Genomic DNA, 22,885 nt, shown 5'->3' on the forward strand with positions numbered 1-22,885 from the left:
TCTGTTTTTGGCCATTGTGAATGTGCCTCTATACTTTTCTGTGCTGGCTTGTTTGAACACTTGGTTTTAATTCTTTAGAGAAATTTTTTTAGATTTATATTATTTTATGTGTATGAGTGCTTTGCCTGTCTATATGAATTTCATTTGTTCTCTGTTCCCCATTCCCTTCTCTTTCCTGCTGAAATGTTTTATTTCCAACAAGCACTCCTCTTTTTATGGTGTGAGTGTGTGTGTGTGTTTGATGTATTGAGTTTAATTAGGGCTCCGTTTGTGGATGTGGGTAGGATGTTATTTACTGGAGCAAGGGGAGAAAGGACCACTTATCAGCGACTTTAACACTGAAAATAACACACCCTCAGACCCCCTCCCACACCCATGATGGGTGTTGGTGGACTCTGCAGGCTTTGTGCAGATAAACCACAGCTGCAGTGGGTTCGTGAGTGTGGTGGCCATGCCAAGTCCAGAAGATGTCTGTTTGCTTTGCATCTCCCCATCCTTTGGCTCTTATGTTCTTTTCTCCTCTTCGCTGCTGTTTCTCCGCCTTGGGAGGGGTGATCCAGTTGAGAGTAGGTGGTGATGTAGTGCTTGGTCCTAAAAGGGATGTTGTTTTGTTTTGACACAGCATCTCATTTGCCCAGGCTGACTTTGAATTTGCTGTGTAGTCAAGACAACCTTGAACTTCCAATCTTGCCTCCACTTCGTGAATGCTGGGATTTCAAGTATGCAAGGTGCTAGGGGTGGAACCCAGAGCCTCATGCTAGGCAGATACTCTACTAAGCCCATTTCCCAGGCTCTTGTGTAGCTTCCTCTCAGCAGGAGTTTTCAATGACTAGGCTGCCGCCTCTGCCTTCTTTTGGGCTTACTCTTCTCATCATGTTCTTTTGGTAAATTTGTTTTAAACTATTTTTTGTTTTGGATGTTATCATGCAAAGAATTTTTTAAAAATTGAGTTTTCGTTGCTAGAATATATAAGTAACTGTTGCTTTTGAGTACTGAAGTGCTATCCCAGGACCTTGATAAAATTGTTTATTTTACTGTCTTTTCATGGGTTCTTCTTAGAATTCTCTGTGTGGAGTATAATTTTGATTGCTTTTCAATCTGAATATTTTTATTTCCTCTCTCTTACCCCTTGCTCTCTTTCTTGCCCCTTTAGCTCCCAAATTTGTCTGTTGTATGTGTGGAACACCCTCCATGGAACAAAGTCAGCAGCCCCCACCCCATATGTGTGTACCCACCTGCCTGTGTGTCCTTGTCCTTTGTCTGTCTGTGTACATATGTAGAGGCCAGAGGTCAATGTCAGGTGTCATTTTCAGTTGCTTCCCATGCATTTTTTTGAGAAAAGGTCTATTGTTGACAAGCTGGAACTCTCTAATTTGTCTAGACTACCAATCAGATTATAGGTGTATGCTGCCATGCCCACCCTAGCTTTTTTTAATGTTTTGAGATTATAGTATAATTATTATGTCATTTCACCCCTTCCCTTTCTTCCCTTCAAACCCTCCCATATACCCATCCTTGCTCTCTTTCAAATCCATGGCTTTTTTCCCCCCATTAACTTGTGATAATATTTTGTTTGTGATCTAACAAATAAAGCTTGCCTGAAGATCAGAGTGCAGAGCTAGCCACTAGTTAGCCAGGCAGTGGTGGCATACACCTTTAGTCCCAACACTCCATAGACAGAGGCAGACGGATCTCTGTGAATTTAATGCTACCCTGGTCTACACGAGATTGATCTAGTCCCAAAGAGAAACAGAGCCTGGCTATGCGGCTCGTACTTTTAATCCCAGTATTTGGGAGTCACATGACTTTAATCCCAACACTAGGGACGTGGAGACAGGAAGGGATATGGCTGCGCAGAGAGAGGAATATAAGGTGGGAGAAGATAGAAACTCAGGCATTCAGTCTGAGGGTTCAGTCTGAGGATTCGTAGGAACAGGATCTCCCCTTTGGTCTGAGAATTCAGTAGAGGTAAGAACTAGTGGCTGGCTGCTCTGCTTCTCTGATCTTTCAGCATTAACCCCTATCTCTCTCTGGGTTTTTATTATTAAAACCAATTAGAATTTGTGCTACATTAATTATTATTACATACACACATATTTGTAAATGCATAAATACAACTTAGTCTGTATAATGTTACTTGTTTGTATGTTTTCAGGGCTGACCATTTGATACTGGATAACTAATTGGTGTGTTCTTCCCTGGGGAAGACGTCTCTCATTCCCAGCCGTCCTTAGTGAGGGTTGAGCCCCATGAGCGCTCCGTCCTCTTTAGCAAGCCTCTTGCTGTACTGTCAGCTCGTGTTTAGGCAGTCATGTTCATAAGACTTTATGGTGTAGCTTCTGCCATTCCCAGGAGATGTAGTGTCACAGCAAACTGAAGAGACACCCAGCTTCTTTCGCGGATGCTGGGGTCAAACTCAGGTTCTTGTGTGGCGAGCATTTTAATGGCTGCACTGTCTTAGCCACAGCCTTGCTGTCTGTGTCACTGTTGCTGGTCCCCTCAGTCTGACTGGTCAGTCAGATGTCCTATCATCAAATTCTGCTGATTTTTACCTTCTTTCCCCGAGTCCTCACCAAATCTTAGAAGTATTTGGTTCTTCCTGGTAGTGTGAAATGGTGTCTTGTGAAGAGATCTTTACAACCAACTTCTTGCAAGTAGTGTTCAGGATGGCCCCAGGGGTGGATCTTTTGCCCTGTGTAATCCATCCTGTAAGCATCACTCCCGTGTCTCTGCTTGCTGATTGACTCTCCAGAGAGAAAGGACAGTTTCTTCTATCTTATCTCTCAGTTGATAAGCTTCTGTAGCCTTCCCTGCCTCAGAGGGCTCCTCTAGCTGACACAGAACAAATAAGGTCCACGGTCAGACCTGTTTCCCATTGGCTTGGAATTTTGATACGGTGATGGCCACTATAGCAATATCTCCTTGGAACATAATGTAGAGAGTACCGGCAAGCTCTCCATACCCTTGATGTTTTATGGCTCCTTCGTTTCTTTTCCATTAAATAATTCAGGTGTTCAGGGCTTGGGACTTGGGGCTTGCCTTATCCAAGGGATACCCTTTATCCAACCTTTAGCTGAGAGTGGCAGCCTCGGAGTGTGAAACTGGTGTCTCCTGACTGGAGTGGTTTGCCACCTCTACTCTTCCTCAGACTTCATTCTTTTTTCTGTCCTAATTCATTGGCAACAACCTCCAGTGTAGTGCAGAACCAGCAGAAATCTTCGCTTTCTTTCTGATCTAAGCAAAATAATGTTCAGATTTTCACAAGTGTATTGCATTGTTGCCCCCTCCCCAAAGAATTTTACTATGCAAACAAGGCTGTTCTTGAACTCATAGGGACTTTCCCCTGCATCTGCTTCCCGAGTGCTGGATTAAAGTTGTGCACCACCATGCCTGGCTACAAGCACGTTACGAGTTGTAGTCAAATACCGTAGGAAGAGGTAGGAGAGAACACAGATTTAGGAAGCATTTAAAGTTAGGATAAGCCAGGTATGGTGGTTTGTGCTTATAGTCCCAGTACTCGAGCTGAGGCAGGAAGATCTTGTGAGTTTGGCAACCTGGGGTACAGAGAGAGACCTTGTCTTAAAAACAGGAAAAAATAAACCACGCCCCCCCAGTCTGGCAGTGGTGGTGCATGCCTTTAATCCCACTCCAGCACTTGGGAGGCAGAGGCAGGTAGATAGATCTCTGTGAGTTCAAGGCCAGCCTGGTCTACAGAGTGAGTTCTAGGACAGCCAGCCAGGACTGTTTCACAAAGAAACTCTGTCTCAAAAACCAAAAAAAAAAAAAAAAAAAAAAAAGAAAGAAAGAGAAAAAAAACTTTAAATAAGCAAGGATTTATTAATATATATATAGCTCATATGAAAAATATGATTTATATGCTTGTAAGCAAGATGAGTCTGACTCCATTCTTAAGAAACAGGGTGGAATTAAGGATATTTATGTATTTAATCTTCTTTGTTTACTTTGAGGAGGAAGATTGACTTTTTACTGTAGACTTTTTTCCACCTGTTTCTACTTGTTAATTTTAGGTCAGTGCCAATGTTCACAGATACTTTTTTTTTTGTTTTTTTTTTCTGAGTTTCCCCCACTGTTTTATAATTTAATATGCTTTATAAAGTGGAGAGCAGTGTTGTTACTGTGTGTTAGTTAGTAGAGGAAACTTAATATACACTGAAATACATAGTACTTCATCAGGCTTTGACAGGTATCCTGAAATTGTATCAGATGGGAACCATGAAACAGCTCTCATCAGTTTTTAAAATCTCAATACATATTGAAATTATATAACATATAATATATAATTTCAAATATAACTCTCAGGAAAGGAGTTATACTTAAAGTACTAAATACATCAAGTAGAAGGTCTCTTTCTGTCCTGTTGTCTGCGTCTCAGCCTGAGTTTAATTTTCCTTGGCTTGCAGTGTTCATGCTGGTCCAGTCCTCTGGCTCATCCTAAAGACTTTAGACAGGTTCACATAAACGTGACCCACAGATGGTGCCTCAGCTTAGAATTCTGTTCAGCGTCCTGGCAAGACTGGAGACGGATTGTAACAATGGTGGCCGATGGAATGTCCTACCGCTCTCGTACTTTGTAACTAGGTGTCTTAACTGTCTTTACCTGAGCTCTGAACTAAGTTTGGGCAAATAGAGAAAAAACGAACATGAACTATAGCCAAAATTGCTTGCTTTTGGAAAGTTGATTCCAGGGAAGTGTGTGTGTGTGTGTGTGTGTGTGTGTGTCTGACTCTTATCTATACTATATGCTACACATACATCATATACCCCATGTATAAGTATATGTATAGTATCTGACTCTATAATATATATTATGGATACATTGTATACCTGTATGACTTTTTCTCATTTTGAAGCAGTGCCTTACACTGTTGCTCAGGCATGCTAGAACTTAATCTTTAAAGGACTAGAATAATGCGTGTTTATAGCTAGGCCTGTTATAGATATAACTTAACCCCCCTGCCCCTATCTTTTCTAAGGCTAGGCATGTTCTTTTACATTTTACAGTTTCTAAAATTGTTTTTCTCACTACAAACTCATTTGTTACAGAAAATTTGGAAATCTGGAAGGCCCAAAAGGAAGACAGAAGTTACCTATAATTCTCCATTTAGACAAAAATCGTTCTTTGTCTTGGAGAATTTACATTCTATGTATATGTCTGCAAGCTAGAAGAGGGCACCAGACCTCATTACAGATTGTTGTGAGCCACCATGTGGTTGCTGGGAATTGAACTCAGGACCTTCGGAAGAGCAGGCAATGCTCTTAACCACTGAGCCATCTCTCCAGCAGAGAATTTACATTCTAGTGATAATGTTTGGGAAAACTAGAAATGGTGTAATGTCCATGAATAGAGGCTTGTTGAATACATTTCGGTGTATCCACAGAATGGACTGTATAGCAGATTAACAGTGGTTAACTGTGGCATCTCTGTGTTCAGATCTTGGCACCTTTCCTAGTTAATTATGTAACCGTAATGACCTTGAAGCTTCAGTATCCTTATATGGTCCTTGTTTCACAGAGTGTCCCAGAATATTAAGTGTAGCTTTGAATAGTGTTTGGTGTACCGAGGCCCTAGCAGTAGCAGATGTGGAGCTAGAACTGGCCGTCTCCTGTGACCACATTGGTGCCCAGTCCAATTGTCATCTCAGAGGCTTCATCCAGCAGCTGATGGAACCAGATGCAGACCCACAGCCAAATATTTGGCAGAGTTTGGGGAATCCTGCAGAAGAGGGAGAGGAAGGATTGTAGGAGTCAGAAAGGTCAAGGACACAAGAAAACCCACAGAATCAACTAACCTGGACTCATAAGGATTTACAGACACTGATCCTGCGTGGACTGACCTAGATACTATGAATATATATTATAGTTGCGTAGCTTGGTCTTCTTATGGGACTCCTAACAGTGGGAACAGGGGCTGTCTCCAAGTCTTTTGCAGGTTTTTGGGAACTCGGGGGGCCAGATTCTTGATACTGCACTGTGCTTTTTTCTCCCACCACATTCTGTGCACAGTTGTTGCGTTGCTGCTTTTCCAGAGAAACCACTTTGCAATTTTTGTGCTTCTGTCAAAAGAAAAGATTATAGTCATTGGTTTCCCTGTGGCTGGAATCAAGCTGATTGCAGCTAAGACAAGAGTTTCATCTCTACTGGTAGATTGCTGCACTTACTAATTTAGTCCTTATTTGATCCAGTCTTTTGGAACCTGTATTTCCTTGAATGCTTTGGGATGCTCTGTATCCATGGTATAGTTGGGTATAATAGTTCATAATATAATGAGTGTGATGTCAAAACAAGCACAGTCAAGAAAAGTGGAGAAAGATTTATTTTCTGCAGCAGGCAAGGAGAGCTGAAGGCTATTTCCAAAGCTATGCCTTTCTTGAACAAAGGAAGTATGGAGTTTTTTTTTTTTTTTTTTTTTTTTCCCCGTGAGCCTGTATATACTCATGTGGGTAAGATTTTTAGGGCTGAGTATATTCTTGGGCATGCTCAATTTAAGATCATAGTTCAAGGAAAGATGGTTGTGATAGTTTGTCTTGACTATCGCCATGATTAGATTAAAGCCTAGGTAGTTAGTGACGTTCTCCTGGTGAGTCTCAGAGGGCATCTCTAGAGATTAGAGCGTGAGGGTTTTGACATAAGGAAATTAATAGATTCTTGATAGATCCAAAATATGATGGTCTTATTAGGACGTGCTAAGTGATAGGAACTGGGGAGTAATTGGAGGAAGTAGAACACTGAGTGTCCCTGTGAGCTGTATCTTGCTCTGGCCTCTTCATGTATATCTCTTCTCTCTGTTTCCTGTCCATGAAGAAACTCCTCTGCCATACATCTCTGCCACCACAACGGCAGCCATGAGACCATTAAAAACAAGACCATCAAAAAACCAGGGTGGATGACATTTGCCAAGCACATGAGACCAGGTACTGAACACTTTGAAACCATAAGCCAAAATATATAATTTGGGGAGATAGCTCAGTTGGTTAAGTTCTGGCCACACAAGCCTGAGGAACTAAGCTAGGTCCCCAACACCAACATACCAAATTGAGTGCAGTGTTGTGTACTTTGCATTCTACTGCTGGGAGGTGGAGATAGGTGGGTTCTTGGGTTTTGCTGGTTAACCAGCTTAGCTAATGGGCATGTCCCAGGCCATTGAGAAACCCTTTCAAAAAAGGTGGGTGACATTTAAATTGTTTTATGGTGTCTTTCTATGTGTAGTTCTGAGTATATCTTCATCCATGTGCTGTTGTTCACACACAGGCACACATACACACTGCACACACATGCATGTGTGCACACACAGACACAAACATACACATTGGGTATGTTTGGACAGGTTTAGCCTTGTGTCAGTGGCATACATATTGAAATGTTAAGATGGAGGACAGGACAGGATACACTTTTGAGCATGCTAAGCTTTCTTATAAAATTATATCTTAAAAACACGAGGGATCGGAAAGATCAAGTCGGGGAAAAACAGAGGGAGAACAAGGAAAGAAATATCTTGATGGAGGGAACCATTATGGGATTAGTGAGAAACTGGGCATTGGGAAATTCCTAAGAAAACACAAGGATGACCCCAGACAAATCTCTAAGCAGTAGTGGAGAGGGGACTGAACTGACCTTCCCCTGTAATCAGATTGCGGACTGCCATAACTGTCACACCTTCATCGAGTAACTGATGGAAGCAGATGCAGAGATTCACAACTAACCACTAGGCCAACCTTGCGGAGTCTAGTCAAAGAGGGAGGAGAGATAATATGAGCAAAGGGATCAAGACCATGATGGGGAATCCCAGAGAAATACCTGACCTGAGCTAGTGAGAGCTCACCGCCTCTGGACTGACAGCTGCGGAACCTGAACTAGACCCCTGAATTCAGGTGACAGTGGGTGGATTGGGCAGTTTATGAGGCCACTGGCAGTGGGGTCCAGGATCTGTCCCTAGTATATGAACTGGGTTTTTGGAGCTCATTTTCTATGGAGAGATACTTTCCTCAACTTAGACACAGCGGGGAGGACTTTAGTTAGGCCTCAATGTGGTGATGGGACAGACTTCCTAGGTTTCCCTCTCTGAGGAATGGGTGGGAGGTAGGGTGAGGGAAAGGTGTGGTGAGCAGAATGAGGGGAGGTAAGGAGAACTGGGATTAATATGTAAAATTAAAAAAAAAACTTAAAAAAATAGGAAAAGGATACTTTGAGAGTACATAATATAGACGTTTTCTTCCAAAGATGCCCACCTTGCTTAGTGGCTCAGTATTGTCTAGACACATCTCATTCTTATTCCTAAACAGCTTACTGGCAGAGGGTTCAGTATCTTCCTAGTAGTTGTGTGAAATCCTGTTGACAATAATGCGTAATGGGTTGTGGGTTGCCAGAAGTAGCCTAGCACCTTAGCTTGAGTTCTCTAATAATTGATTTACTACAATACTTTAAAGCATTATTTAATTATGACATAAACTATGAATGAAATCATTATCATTGATATTCCCAACTTAAGTAGCCCAGAAAATAGAGGCTTAGTCCTGGGGGAATCTAGTCCAAAACATAGCTCAGCCAAGAGGTCAACTAGAAGACAAAGACAAAAAGGATGCTTGTGGTTCTCTTACAGTACAGTGCATTAAATTCATTTTGAGTTGCTGGTTAACACACAAAAGACGGTAAGTATTCAGAAGGTGAGGAAACTGTACAAATGAGAACAACTAGGAGGTAGGTCTCCTTCCTTTAGTTTCTGCATGAGTCTTAGTAACTCACCTGGGTCTGTTCTTGTATCACCAGGATTCTGATATGATGAATCCAGGAAGATATACCTTGTAATGTAAGGGAAGAATGAATAGTATTAAGATATATAATATCCTGTCCTAATTGGATTTGGCTAGTCCTGAGGGGACCTCAACTTCCCATTTTAAAATATACCTCGTCCCTGGCTTATAGGTTAAAGTTTTAACCCTATAGGAAATGGAAGTTAATAGGTTTATGTACCTATTAAGGGTTTACATTATCTTCTCTCAACTGATTATATTTTATTACCTGATAATTTCCATACCAAGGTGCCCATTCAGAGCTAGTTTTCTATGGAAGGACCTTCCACATAGCATTTTATTAGTTTCTGCCTGGGGAAGCTCTGATGTGTGAGCACAGCAACAGACAGAAGTAATGACCAACTTCTATGAGCCTTTCCCCAGTTGACCAGTGTGACCTTAAGTGTAAAATTGGGCCCTTTCAGTTTTATCAGATGACGGGGTCTCCATGCTGCATGTATCTCCCATTGTATTCTTCAAATGGTGTGTGTGTGTGTGCTGCACGTGTGTGGACACACATGTGAGTGTTTGGAAGTCAGGTGACAGGTAATTTTGTAGGCTCCGTCTCTCTCTTTCACATTTATGTGGAGTCTAGAGATTGAACTTAGGTAACTAGGCCAGAGTGCAAACATCTGTACACACTGGGCCATCTCTCTCTATCCCATCATACGCTATGTTTGAAATAAGAGACTAAAACAATTGTTGTCTTAGATGTGGGTATTGCAAACCGGGGACCATTTCTTCTAAGAGTACTCTTAAAACTTAAACTTTTTCTGTTCTGCAAAGGAAAGCTTACTTCTAGATGGCAAATATTGACAAAAATTAAGAACTAGATTAAGAGCTTCCTGGGGCCAGTAACTTGACTGTAAATCCATTTGTCAGTAATTTCCAGGCAGTGTGCCTTTGGTTTGTGTTCTCATTTCTCTAGTAGGGCGTCTTTGTTAGAGTTTCTATTGCTGTGAAGAGACCCCATGACCACAGCAACTCTTTTTTTTTTTTTTTTTTTTTTTGGAGACTGGGTCTTTCTCTGTGTAGTCCTGGCTGTACTGAAACTCACTGTGTAGACCAGGCTGGCTTCAAACTCACAGAGATCTGCCTGTCTCTGCCCTCCGTGATGGGGGAGAGTCTTCTGTTTTGTGTTAATTTCATTGGTTAAATAAGGAGACTGCCCTGGCCCTTTAATAGGACAGAAAATTAGGTAGGCGGAGTAAACAGAACAGAATGCTGGGAGAAAGAAGCTGAGTCAGTGAGTCGCCATGATTCTTCCACTCCAGGCAGACACAGGTTAAGATCATTCCTGGTAAGCCAGCTCGTGGGCTACACAGATTATTAGAAATGGGTTAGGTCAATATGTAAGAGCTAGCCAATAAGAGGCTGAAACTAATGGGCCAGGCAGTGTTTAAAAGAATACAGTTTCCATGTAATTATTTCAGGGCATAAGCTAGCCATGCGGGCGGCCGGGTGCTGGGGATGCAGCCCTCAGCTCCCTATCTCAACACTTCCGAGTGCTGGGATTAAAGGTGTACGCCACCATCGCCCGGCCACAGCAGCCCTAATAAGGGAAAACATTTAATTGGGACTGGCTTATGATTTCAGAGGTTTAGTCCATTATCAGTATGGCAGGGAGCATGGTAATATGCAGGCAGACATGGTGCTAGAGAAGGAGCCAAGATTTCTACATCTTGATCTGCAGGCAACAGAAAATGAACTCTGTGTCACACTGAATGTAGCTTGAGCAAAGGAGACCTCAAAACCTACCTCCACAATGACACATTTCCTCTAGCAAGGCCATACATACTCCAACAAGACCACACCCAATAGTGCTACTCCCTATGAGCTTATGGGGACCAATGGTATTCAAACTACCACATAGGGCTACTGGTAGATTCCTTAAAAATTAGTTATCCTTTTGATAGTAGACACATGGGCCCGTTAGTTTGGCTATGAGGTCCCTTAAATTGGGTTTTTTTTTTTTACTCTAAGAAGCTAGTTGTAAAGAGTTTTCTTTCCAGGATGAGTTAACTGGGTGCATTCAATAACCTCTTTAAGCATCCATCCTAATTAGTTTCTATTGCTGTGAAGAGACACCATTACCAAGGTAGCTTATAAAAGGAAGCATTTAAAGCCGGGCGGTGGTGGCGCACGCCTTTAATCCCAGCACTCGGGAGGCAGAGGCAGGCGGATCTCTGTGAGTTCGAGGCCAGCCTGGTCTACAAGAGCTAGTTCCAGGACAGGCTCCAAAACCACAGAGAAACCCTGTCTCGAAAAACCAAAAAAAAAAAAAAAAAAAAAAAAAAAAAGGAAGCATTTAACTGGGGGCTGGTTTACAGTTTCTGAGAGTTAGTTCCTGATCATCATGGTGGAGTGTGGTGGCAGGCAGGCATGGTGCTGAAGCAGGAGCTGAGAGCTTGCATCCTGGTGTTTAAGGTGGAGCAGTGAGAGAGTGCAAGACTGGGAATGACGTGGGTTTTTGAAGCCTCACAGCCCACCCCCAATGACAGCCACACCTCCTAGTCCTTCCCAGGGAGTTCTACTAACTGGGGTTAAGCATTCAAACATACTAGATTCTCCTTCAAACCACCACACTAATAAAACTCCTATGTCTTTTCCAGTAACCAAATCTTTTCTTGTGTGCTTAGGAAATCTGGATTGTACTGAAGGGAATCAAATAGGAGATTTTGGCCCTCTTAGTGCTCATCTGAAAGAGGAAATGTAAAGGTGTCAGATTGGTCACTAACTTCAGTCTCTTAGGAGAGTTTGGACAGTTCCTCTCTTTATTCAGAATGTACACTGAGTTTTCCCCAGCTGTACTGGCCAGTGGGTTTTACCCTGGGAAACAGGACCTCTCTCTGAAGGATGTCAGCCCCTTAGAGCAACTTGCTTTCTCATTTCCCCTTCAGTTCAGTCACATCGTTGCTGTTAAAAACCTTAAAGACATGGAATGTCCTTCTGTATATGTGTTGCATTTATTGGTTGATGAATAAATCTGTTTGAGCCAGTGACTTAGCAGAACAAAGCCAGGCAGGAAATCAGAACAAAGATAGAGAGTAGGTGAAGTCAGATGCCATGTAGCTGCTGAAGGAGACAAACACCTTGGAACCTTATTATTAGGCCACAGCCTCGTGGTGATACACAAAATAATAGAAACGGGTTAATTTAAGATATAGGATTTAGCCAAATATGCCTAGGCTATTGGCTAAGCAGTGTTGTAATTAATATATTTTCTGTGTGATTATTTGGGTCTGGACGGCTGGGAATGAAAGAGCAGTCTCCATCTATGAAAGATAATCTCCACCAGACCAGAAAAGTTAAGACTCTGGATCCACAGGCAGCTTTTGGGGTTTTCTTTGATAATGAGAAATACTGAGATGAAGTAGATTTCCAGGTAGTCTTGCTACTGTGCCTCATCTCTGCTTGTTTGGTTAAACCTATAGTTATAATCAATCCTGTTTAGTCATCTTACTCTCGGGCAGAATCTTATTCTATATTTCAAAATACTTTTGATTAAAATCCTCTTCAGTTTTCTTCCATGACAATAGTTCTCATTAACTTCCTTTCTATTTCTTGTCATTCTTATGATTCCTTCCTGTGCCATTTTGATTACTTCTTTAAATTTACATGTTGAAACAATACTTCAAGATCTCCTAATATGAGCCTGGTGGTGGTGGTGGTGCATGACTTTAATTAATCCCAGCATACAGGAGGCAGAGGCAGGTGAAACTCTTGAGTTTGAGGCCAGCCTGGTCTACAGAGTGAGTTCCAGGACAGCCAGGGCTGTTACATAGAGAAACCCTGTCTCAACAACAAAAACAAACAAACTAAAAAGATCTCCAAATTCAAAACTGGAAACCACCCTTTCTTAGTAAAGAACACATTTTATTTTCATAGTTTGATAGGTGTCTTCTGCTGGTGGTTTCTAGCATTCTTTTGTAACTGGCCCAGCAAAGTTATCTCTTGTGTCAAAACTGTGATTTGTGTTAACAGTGAGGGATTTTGTAGAATTGGAGAGCTGAAAAAAGATAAATAGATCAAATTTTGGATTATTTTTTTCTTGGACTCAAGTACAAATTTTCATAGTATAATTGAGGAGCATACACTCATAAGTGGATAGTAGCTATAAGCAAAGGACATTGAGCTTATACTTCACGATCCTAGAGAAGCTAAGTCATAAGCTGAACCCCAAGAAAAACATATAGATCCATCTGGAAAGTGGAAACAAACAAGATCACCTGACAAAATTGGGAGCAAGGGGGTAGAGGGAGAAGGGAGGGTGGAAGCGGAAGAGGAGGGAAGAAGGAGAGGGGTGAGGAAAACTTGAGGGAATGGGATAGATGAGAAGGAGGAAGGATAGAGATGAAAGCAAGGAAACAGATATCTTGGTTGAGGGAACCATTATAGGGTTAGCAAGAAACCTGGCTCTAGAGAAATTCTCAGGAATCCACAAGGATGACCCCAGCTAAGACCCTAAGCAATAGAGGAGAGGGAGCCTGATCTTGACTCAGTCAGACTGATGAATATCTTAAATGTCACCATAGAACCTTCATCCAGCAACTGATGGAAACAGAGGCAGAGACCTGCATTGGAGCACTGGACTGAGCTCCCAAAGTCCAGCTGAAGAGTGGGAGGAGTGAGAATATGAGCAAAGAGGTCAAGACCATGATGGGTTCACCCACTGAAACAGTTTACCTGAGCTAATAGGAGCTCACCAACTTCAGCTGAACTGGGAAGGAACAAGCAAGCATAGGACCAAACTAGTTCCTCAGACTGTGATTGACAGTTGCATGGCTGGGGCAGACTGTGGGCCACTGGCAGTGGCACCAGGATTTATCCCTACTGCATGTACTGGCTTTTGGGGAACCTATTCTCTATGGGTGATACCTTGCTCAGCCTATATATAGTAGGGAGGGCCTTGTACCTTCCCTAAAGCAATGTACCTTTTTTGGATATGTTGGATTATAGTATGGTTAAGAGATGGAGTATTTTTGGGGCGGGGTATTCAGGAGCTTGAAATAGGTCCCTTCTCTGGGCAGTGAACATTTGCTGTTACAGCTTATTTTGAAATGATTTATTTTTTGCATTATTACATCTTATTTTCAAATTATTACTGATATTCCCTTTTAGGAACATGACAGCATGTGAAAGTAATACATATTTGTAGTATTTGCAGAGGCCTATCTCTGGGGCTCTGAGCAGAGGAGGCTTGGCTGCCCGTCCTGAAATGCCACAGGCGAGCAGTGCTGAAAGGCATGCGAGGCATTTTAATTGGTGTGGGGACAGGAAAGAACAGAGAGTCTGGCGGTTTGAGATCTGTCTTCGAGGTGGTAACAAGAGCTTTGAGGTTTTTGTAGAGAATGTAAATAAGCAAGAGTTGTGGTTTGCCTGCTGGTGATTTCCTGAGCAGATAAGCAGTTCGGTGGTAGTATGGTTGATCATTATCTCAGGAGTGGTTCTGAACCCTGTCATGTGGTCATGCCTTCAATCCCAACACTCAAGATGCTGAGGCAGGAGTGTTACTGAAATTGGAGGCTGCATAGTGAAACCCCCAAACAAACCAAGGTATGTGGGGAGAGTTGGGGTGGGGAGACTGTTTCTACAAAGCTTCAGAAAAGTCTTCATCCCTGGAGGGAACAAATCAGTTCCCATTGTGAGAAGATCGTTCCTCTTACGGAGATAGCCTAGCCTAGGTTCTCTCATCAGGCAATGGGGTAATTCTGCAGAGCTGGACATCATTATCATGTGATTATCTGCCTGTGAGGCCCTGGTACTTGGCGGTGGTTTGGCCTCTTGTTGTAAAGACAGTAAGCACATCAGCTGTTCTTGGAATCAGAGGTAACCCGTAGGAGGGAATGACTCAGGAGAATTCAGAAGGAAAAAAAAATCACAGGTAAAGATGAGTTAGAGAGGGGCAAAATGGACTTAGGTCAGTGAATGGACCCCACTTCACAGAGGACTGTCTTGTGTATGTCTTTTATTAAATAAAAGATAATCTCTTTTTTTTTTAAAGTAACTGTCTCATTTGTTTCTCTCTTTAATATTGAAATTGCCAGTTGATAGGTAATCTTTCTTGAGACAAAACTGAGTTCTCTTTCTCACATCTCAAAGAATGAACATGGTAACTTATGCCTTTCAGCACTTAGGAAACAGAGGCAGGAAGATCTCTGTGACTTTGAGGCCAGCCTGATTTACATAAGCAAGTTCCAGGACATTCAGGACTGCACAGTGAAACCCTATATCTACAATAGCAAAACCCAAATTGGTTATATTTCTTTTTGAAGAATTTTTTTGTTGTTGTTTTCTCAGTTTTGCAAATGAATCAGAAATGTAAGGTCTTTAATCATGATTAAGAAATACTTGGATTAGCACTCAGGAGAGTGGCCTAGGCAACACAGTAGATCCTGGTGTGGGAGAGCCCACCCTGGGGGCGTGAAAGCAGTGGAACCTGCCCTTTCTCTTGTCCATTGCTGCAAGGGGTGAACTAACTAGCCAGGGGAGTGCAGGAGAGCTCACCCTGGTGGTGAGGACAAGGGGAGAGCTGGTGGGCCCAGAACTAGGGTTATGAGTTGGCTTACCCTGCGTCCACCCAATCTGTGATCTGTGGGAGCATGTGAAGGGCCACTCCTGCAGACCCAAAACTGCAGGATCTCTATGACATAGGGTGACAACAGGCAATCCAAGAGCGTTGGTAGTGTAGCAGAAACCAGAGGCCTCAAACCAGACCAGTGACTATTTGCAATGAACACTTGCACATAGATACATAGAAAAAGTGGTTACTGTGTGACTCTTTTTGTCACAGTACAGTGTCCATGACAAAATTTTTCCTTTATTTTTTGTGGGGGGTGCTGCAAGGGCAGAAGGCAGATAAGAAGGGATGGGGAAATAAATGGGATTGAGATGCATGATGTGAAAGACATAGAATAAATAAAGAGAAAGTTTAAAAAATAAAGAAATGCATGCATTGTGTGGACTCCATTAAAAGGCCTAGTGGAGGGCCAGTGAACTGAATTCATTTCCCCTGCATACATGGTAGAAGGAGAAAAAGGAATCTCAAAGGTTGTCCTTTGAACTCCTCTGACAATCAACAGTGTGTGTACCTGCCCTCCCTCAAGTTTAAAAGGGAAAAGCTTAATCCAGTCATCAATTAAAGAGTCTGCCTTTGTCTTTCCCTGCAAAGACTAAGGCAATTGTAAAATCGTCCTCTGCCCTTTCCTCAATCTGTTCTTGTCCTCCCTCCCTCCCTCCCTCCCTCCCTCCTTCCCTCCCTCCCAAAAGAAAAAAAATTGTGTTCCCTCTCCAGTTTTCAACTTTACTTCTAGCTGATTCTTTGTTATATTTTGTGTTTCAAGACAGGGTTTCTCTGTGTAGCCCTGGCTGTCCTGGAACTCACTCTGTAGACCAGGCTGGCCTAAATTTACAGAGATCTGCCTGCCTATGCTGGGATTAAAGGTGTGTGCCACCACCACCTGACTTCCTCTAGCTGTTTCTGAAGCTCTTCTCTTCCTCCCTTACCCACTCCTAGTTAACTGAGGTGGTTTTTTTCCTCTCTCCTTTTCTCAATATGGCCACACTAAGTAAATCTCCTTTCTCTGCCTAAATCTAGCTTGTTGGGGCTACAAAGACCCAAGTTCTTACTCTTAAAATTCTGGAAACATGATGATTTCTGCTATATTACTACTACCTTCTCAATGTTTTTGTTACTAGTAACGTCTTACATTAGTGTGTATATGCATTAGTTTTAATCAAATGAGCTGGAGTTACTATGAATCACTATTGACTAAAGTCCACAGAGTACAACAGGGTTTTTGACTGATATTTAATGACATATACCCACTATTATAGTGTCACACAGAATAGTTTCCCTCTCTGTGCTGGTGAGAGTTTTTTGTTTGTTTGTTTTGTTTTTTGTAATTGTTTGTTTTTTGGTCAACTTAACACAAACTTCTGGGAAGAAGAAGCAACCTTGAAAATACCTCCATCAGATTGTCCCATAGGCCAGGTCTATGGGGCATTTATTTTCTTGCTTAATAATTAAGGTGGGAGGGACCAACTAATGATGGTTGGTACCATCCTTGTGTTATATAAGAAAACAGGCTGAGCAAGCAGCACTCCTCTGTGGTCTCTGCCTCAGAACATCTCAGGTTGCTTTTAGTCATGGTGATCACATCAGTAGAAAGCCGGCTAGGACGACTTCTAAATGCCCGTCTCTCATTCCCCTTCAGCCCCTAGAGTCATTGTGCATGCTTTTGCCTATTTCATTATGTCATAAAGCAGAAATTACATAAATGTAGTCTTTTAAGACTGCTTTCTTTTTCTTGGAACTGACTCTTCTTGCATGGCTGATAACTCATTTCCTTTTCCAAATAAGTAATTTGTTCCATGGATGTGACATACTTTGTTTATCCATTCATTCATTGAAGAACGGCTTAGTTGCTTCCAAGTTTTGTCAGTTATGAATCATGATTTAGTCTCTTTCAAAACATTAATATAAGGTGAAAAATGAACAGCTCAGTATCTTGAGCCTTAGAGAATAAGTCTTAGAATAAAACACTTAGACTTGTATGTTTAGCTTATAACCATCTTTAAGAAATTTCTATGTGATATTTGGTTGTGAAAGAAGGAAAAAGACACTGAAGAGATAAAGTAGGGGGAAGGATTACATTAATTCTGGATAATTTTTGGAAAATGAGATTTTTCTGAAAACTCTATTGGAAATTGAGGTTCTAAATCCAACTGTGAGCTTGAGAATATTCTTAAAACTATTGTCGCGTCTGCATAGACACCAGGCCATCAGGTAGGTACCACTTTAAGTGCATGGGATAACGAGAGGAAGTAGGGTTAAATTTTGGTAATGAGTCAAAGAATAGGAGGAAAATTTTATAAAATAGAGAAGTAGTTGCTTGAGAATCAGGGTAGAGGTTAGATATTGACATTGAGATACAATTGCATAAGGTCTATGGATAGTACTCTTTGTTGTATTTGTGACCTACATTGAAAAAATTCTCATTAATATAATGGGAAGTTATTGTGTGTTTGGAAGTCACTGATTATTTTAGTTGACAATTTTGTGGAAACTGAGGATTATAGTCATTAGTAAGCTATGCATCCATTTGAATGTCTAAAATTTTGTTTTAAAATATTTATTTAAATACATTTAAAATACTAATATATAAGGGCCACCAAATACCTTAAAGTCTTGGGATTACTGCATTCTCCTGCTGATTTTCAAGTGAAGATTTTTCTGTTATGGTAGTGCCTTTGTGGTTACATCTGTCAAGGATTCATGTGTGATGTATGCTGTACAGAGCTTTCATGATGGCGTTGAGTGCAAGAGCCTGTGTGTGTGTTCATGGAAGTGGATGTACACGTGTACATGTGTATGTGGAGGTCAGAGGTCAACTTGGGGTGTCTTTCTAGATAGTGAGTACCTTGTTGGAACTATCTGGTTCAGGAGAGCCACTGCTGAAGGCTATCCATGATTCAGTAGATGTCCTAGACTTATGGGCAGAACTAAGGTGACTCAGTCAGCGGGTTAGAAAGGGGTGTATAAAGTAGAGCGGGAACAGTCGTGTGGGGTTAATTGAAGGGATTAGAGGAGAGGGGATGGAGGTAGGTTTGACCAAAACACCTTGTATTCATATATGAAATTTTCAAACAATATGAACGATTATAAAAGAGTTTGGTTAATAATATGAAAGGCTGGAGAGAGAAATTAGGATCAGATTATGGGACGCTCTTATTACCTGGGTATGAGGACATTGTCACTTAAGTAAAAATAGGAAGTAGTTTTCTGGGGGGCATAAATGAGGAGGTAGTAATATTATAGAAGAAAGAAGACTTTTTTCTTCCAATTCTTAGCATAGGTTGATTTATAAAATAGTTTAGAATTTATTTTCAATCTTTACATTTTAACTTATGTATATATTTTATAACTTATACGATATCATAGATTGTATTCCTAAAACGTCACATTAGAAACCAGCCATGTAAAAAATTAGCTGTACTGCTTGTATCCTCCATCAATATTAAAAGGTGTTACAGTGAATTTGAGGACAACCAGGACAATGTAGTGAGATTCTGTCTCAAAAAAGTAAAAACAAAAAAGATGTTATAATTATAAGCAAGAACCAAATTGTTAAGATTCTTTATGAATTTAACCTTAATATGCCTAGACGTTATTTTATAAACAAAATTTAATGTACTTCCCTTCATTATAAATGTTTTATTTTCTTAAATATATCTTTATCTATCTGTGGTGTGCATGTGTCTGTAATGTATTATTTCTTTGTTCTAGAACTGTTGCTGCTGAAGTCAGAAAGCAGATCTCTGCACAATACAGTGGTTCCCCCCAGCTGCTCAAAAACCTCAACATAGTTGGCAATATATCCCATCACACCACAGTAAGTAGCACATTCAAGCCATGGAGTGTTACAGGTGCATTCTTGAGGAGACCATGAAAAAGTACTGGAGAAGTCAGTCAGTAAACTGGGTTCTACACTAGTGTTAGCCTTCACTGTTGCCTCTTCATTTGCCGTTCAAGTTGACAGAGGGTTATGGGGTGCTGGAGAAGTGCTGGTGTCCTAGTCAACTCCAAAACTCTACAGCAGGACTTAATCAGTGCTGGGCTTTTATACATAGATTCATTATGTGAAAATACTAGACTCTTCTACAGTTAGGCATTGAGGTAAGCTCTATGTGGGTTCATAGTTCTGTCCCTTTTAATAGAAGGGAATAGTTATTGAATCATTGTAGGCCAAGCATCATAAACATAAATAAATCATAACCTATGAAAGAAGCTATCACGAGATAGTAATTTTTATTTAAACTCATATTTATGTTAGGAATATGAATTAAAACAAACTTTCATTTATCTTAAAATTATAGTACTTTAAAGTTCAAGTGTGGAAAACTAGAAAAGTGTGTAAAAGGGGACAGAGTGTCTGGGCGTGGTGTTTACTGTAATCTGAGCACACTGGAGTGTCTGGGCGTGGTGTTTACTGTAATCTGAGCACACTGGAGGTGGAGGCATGGGTATGGTACATGTGAGACACTAGCTTAAACATAAAACACAAAAGGTGGGATTCTACAGTTTTTACATGAAGCTCAGGAAAAATACTGATTATTGAACAAACATTATATGCCAGTGTGAAAAAGAGTTTGATTGACCTGTTATAATTGTGTTACTAAACCTTAAAGCCGGAATTTAGTTTTATGAGCAGCAATATGCTGGTTGGGAAGTCTAGCATACATGAATTTCTGGGTGCATGGGGGTATTCCTTCGTGTATGTTGTTGGTGCTTTTAGCTCTTTGCCTTTCGTCGTGTTATCTTTCATCAGCTATTGAAAATCACGTAGCCAGACACCCGATTTGTTTTTATGAATAACTACAACTCATGCAATTTGTTTTATGCTCCCCATTCTGATTACATCTCTTGTCTTCTCATTCTAGTTTCCTGATTCCAGCTATCCTCCTGACTGTGAGGATTCACACACCTCAAATCCACTAACTTTTTACTGTCCTTGTCCCTTGATGTCCTCTTCAGTTCTCACCGAAGAACTTAGTTTTTGAGCATTGTGTAACTACTCTGTTGCATCCACTCCTTGATTTCTTTAATCTTCTCTCATGTTATCTCTCACCCCTTGGCACAACCTCAATGCTGTTTAAATCTGGTGTCCACTTATTGTACCCCTGTATCCAGGAGTGTGGCTAGAGAAGATGCTCAGCGTTGTTGACTAGAGTCAGTTTAAATTTAAGAGCAAGGGTTATTCCAGTGACTTGAGCACTTTCACAGATCTCCCTTAAAAATAGCATTTTTAAAAAATTTGTTCCTTACTTACTAATTCAGCCTGTCAGGACTCATACTTTTTTTTTTTTTTTTTTTTACTTTTTTGTTGTTGCCTCACCTTTTCTACCAGTCTCCACTTTCCAAATTTTCTTAGCAGCAGTATTTTTTTCAGAGGGTGTGTGCAATGTTGTTTGGATTAAATTTCTCTTTCAGTTTCTTTGAAAAGGTACTTGTTGATCATGAAGTCTTCAGACACCCTGAACTAGACAGAGTACTGAACACACTGACATTTTCATTATCACACATAACTACATCAGCAGTAATGTCTTGCTGTCATCTACAGTCGGGCGTGTGCTGTTTCCTTATTGGTTTCATGATTTTTTTCTTAAATATTTATTTATTTATTTATTTATTTATTAATTATTTATACAGTATTCTGTCTGCTTGTGTGCCTGCAGGCCAGAAGAGGGCACCAGACCTCATTACAGATGGTTGTGAGCCACCATGTGGTTGCTGGGAATTGAACTCAGGACCTTTGGAAGAGCAGGCAGTGCTCTTAACCGCTGAGCCATTTCTCCAGCCCATGATTTTTTTTTTTTTTTTTTTTATATACTCAGTTCATTCACATTAGAATTTGGGAAACTGTCAGCAGATGGGATTTGATCTTAGGTCAGTAGAGATTCTTGCCATGTTCTTGTGCTCTTACCCCTCTTTGCCCCCCTAACTTTGAACTGTGTTCACACCATTGGCTTATTTAGAAGTTAGGTCAAAGTTGCTTTGCTTTCTTGTAGACATGTTTCTTCTCTATTTCCGATGAATGGATAAAGTTCTGTTTCAGCTTTTTAAAAATGACTTCATTGAGTTGTAGCTCACCTACCATACAATCTATCACTTTAAAGAGTAAACTCCATGGGGCTTAATAAATTCACTGATATACCACCACAGTCGACTTACCTCAAAAACAAACCTTTGTCTCATATTTTCTCATCCTTCTTTCTGAGCCCCACACACTCATACTTGGTTGTGGGGGAGCTGTTTGATGACCACCCCCCAGTAGCTTTAAATTTGTGAGTGCAGTCTCTAGAGTGTGCACACACACACACTTAAAAGAAATCTTTTAAAAGTAATTTTCAGCCAGGGTAAAATGCAATAACTATTACTAATGATATATAATATAAGTAGGGTCTGAATATTAAATATTCTGTGGTTATTGTTAAACCATTAAAGATGACTGTAAACTGGGTATCTCAAAACAATAGAAGTTTACTCCCTCAGTCCTGAGCCCGGGTTTCTGAAGTCAACAGAAATGAACTGAAGTAAGGTCTGGCAGGGTCATTGTCCCTGCAGTAGTTCTGGGGGAAAGTCAGTCCTTGCCACTTCCTGGTTCTGGTGGCTTCTGACGTTCCTTTACCTGAAGCTGCATCACTTACCCTTTAAGGTTAGAATCTTCAAATGTCTTTTTACTCCACCTCACATGGCTTCTTCCTCAGTGTATACAGCCCAGGTCACATTTCTCTCCTAAGTGAATATTGATGACTTCACGGAGAGCACACTCCTGTAATGCAGGACAGTGTCCCCATCTTAAGCTAAAGAGTTAAAAAACACGTGGAAGGACTTTGACTGTACTTTATTTCCATGCATATTAACATGCACAGAGGTCATGAATTAGAGTGTGGGAAGTTTTGGGGGCATCATTGTTTAACTTATCACAGTCTGGTCAAAAATATTTGCTAGGATAGTCACCAGTAACAACAAATAAAATAAAGGCAGCTTTCAGAAACTTAACGATACAAATTCTAGAGATAACAATAATCATTCTAGTGAGTACACTGCAAGCTGTAAAGTGTAGCAAGATTGCTAATTATTGTTTCTTTCTTTAATGTGTGAATTATGGGAAGAGTCTGCAAGTGAGAATTAAGAGTGTGAAGAAAGCATAAGGGAGCACATGGCCGTGTGCTGTGATTCTCAGTGCATCTGAAAATATCTGCTGAGGTTTTCCAAAGGATTGGGTTAAAAACGGGTTTATTTTTCCTTTGCTTAAAGTTGTCAGATTATTATTCACCTCTTTCTTTGCGCACACTCCTCTCCACTAAGGTGCCCCTTACTGAAGCAGTCGATCCTGTGGATTTGGAAGATTACCTCATCACTCACCCTTTAGCTGTGGACTCTGGGCCTCTGAGAGATTTGGTTGAATTCCCTCCAGATGATATTGAAGTTGTGTATAGTCCCCGGGACTGCAGGACCCTTGTTTCAGCCGTGCCTGAAGAAAGGTAAGGAGACATTGCCTTGTTTCAGTTTT

At 41.0% G+C, this 22,885-nt stretch overlaps 1 protein-coding gene across 11 annotated transcripts in view; it reads left to right on the plus strand.

Moving 5' to 3' along the window:
* The window catches only part of Dock7 (dedicator of cytokinesis 7), a 189,363-nt gene that overhangs the window by 11,564 nt on the left and 154,914 nt on the right, over window positions 1-22,885 (plus strand). For all 11 annotated transcript variants that reach the window (XR_005974334.1, XR_005974335.1, XM_041651518.1 and 8 more), the window contains exons 2-3: window positions 19,096-19,201; window positions 22,681-22,856. Coding sequence is in view for 9 of the 11 variants with exons in the window: in XM_041651518.1 (XP_041507452.1) it covers window positions 19,096-19,201; window positions 22,681-22,856 (282 nt within the window). In the remaining 2 variants the exon portion in view is untranslated. The remainder of the gene's footprint in view (window positions 1-19,095; window positions 19,202-22,680; window positions 22,857-22,885) is intronic.

Source organism: Microtus oregoni, unplaced genomic scaffold, assembly GCF_018167655.1.
Source record: "Microtus oregoni isolate MIOR12 unplaced genomic scaffold, Mior012 000005F_ref0000423, whole genome shotgun sequence".
NCBI classification, from domain to species: domain Eukaryota; kingdom Metazoa; phylum Chordata; class Mammalia; order Rodentia; family Cricetidae; genus Microtus; species Microtus oregoni.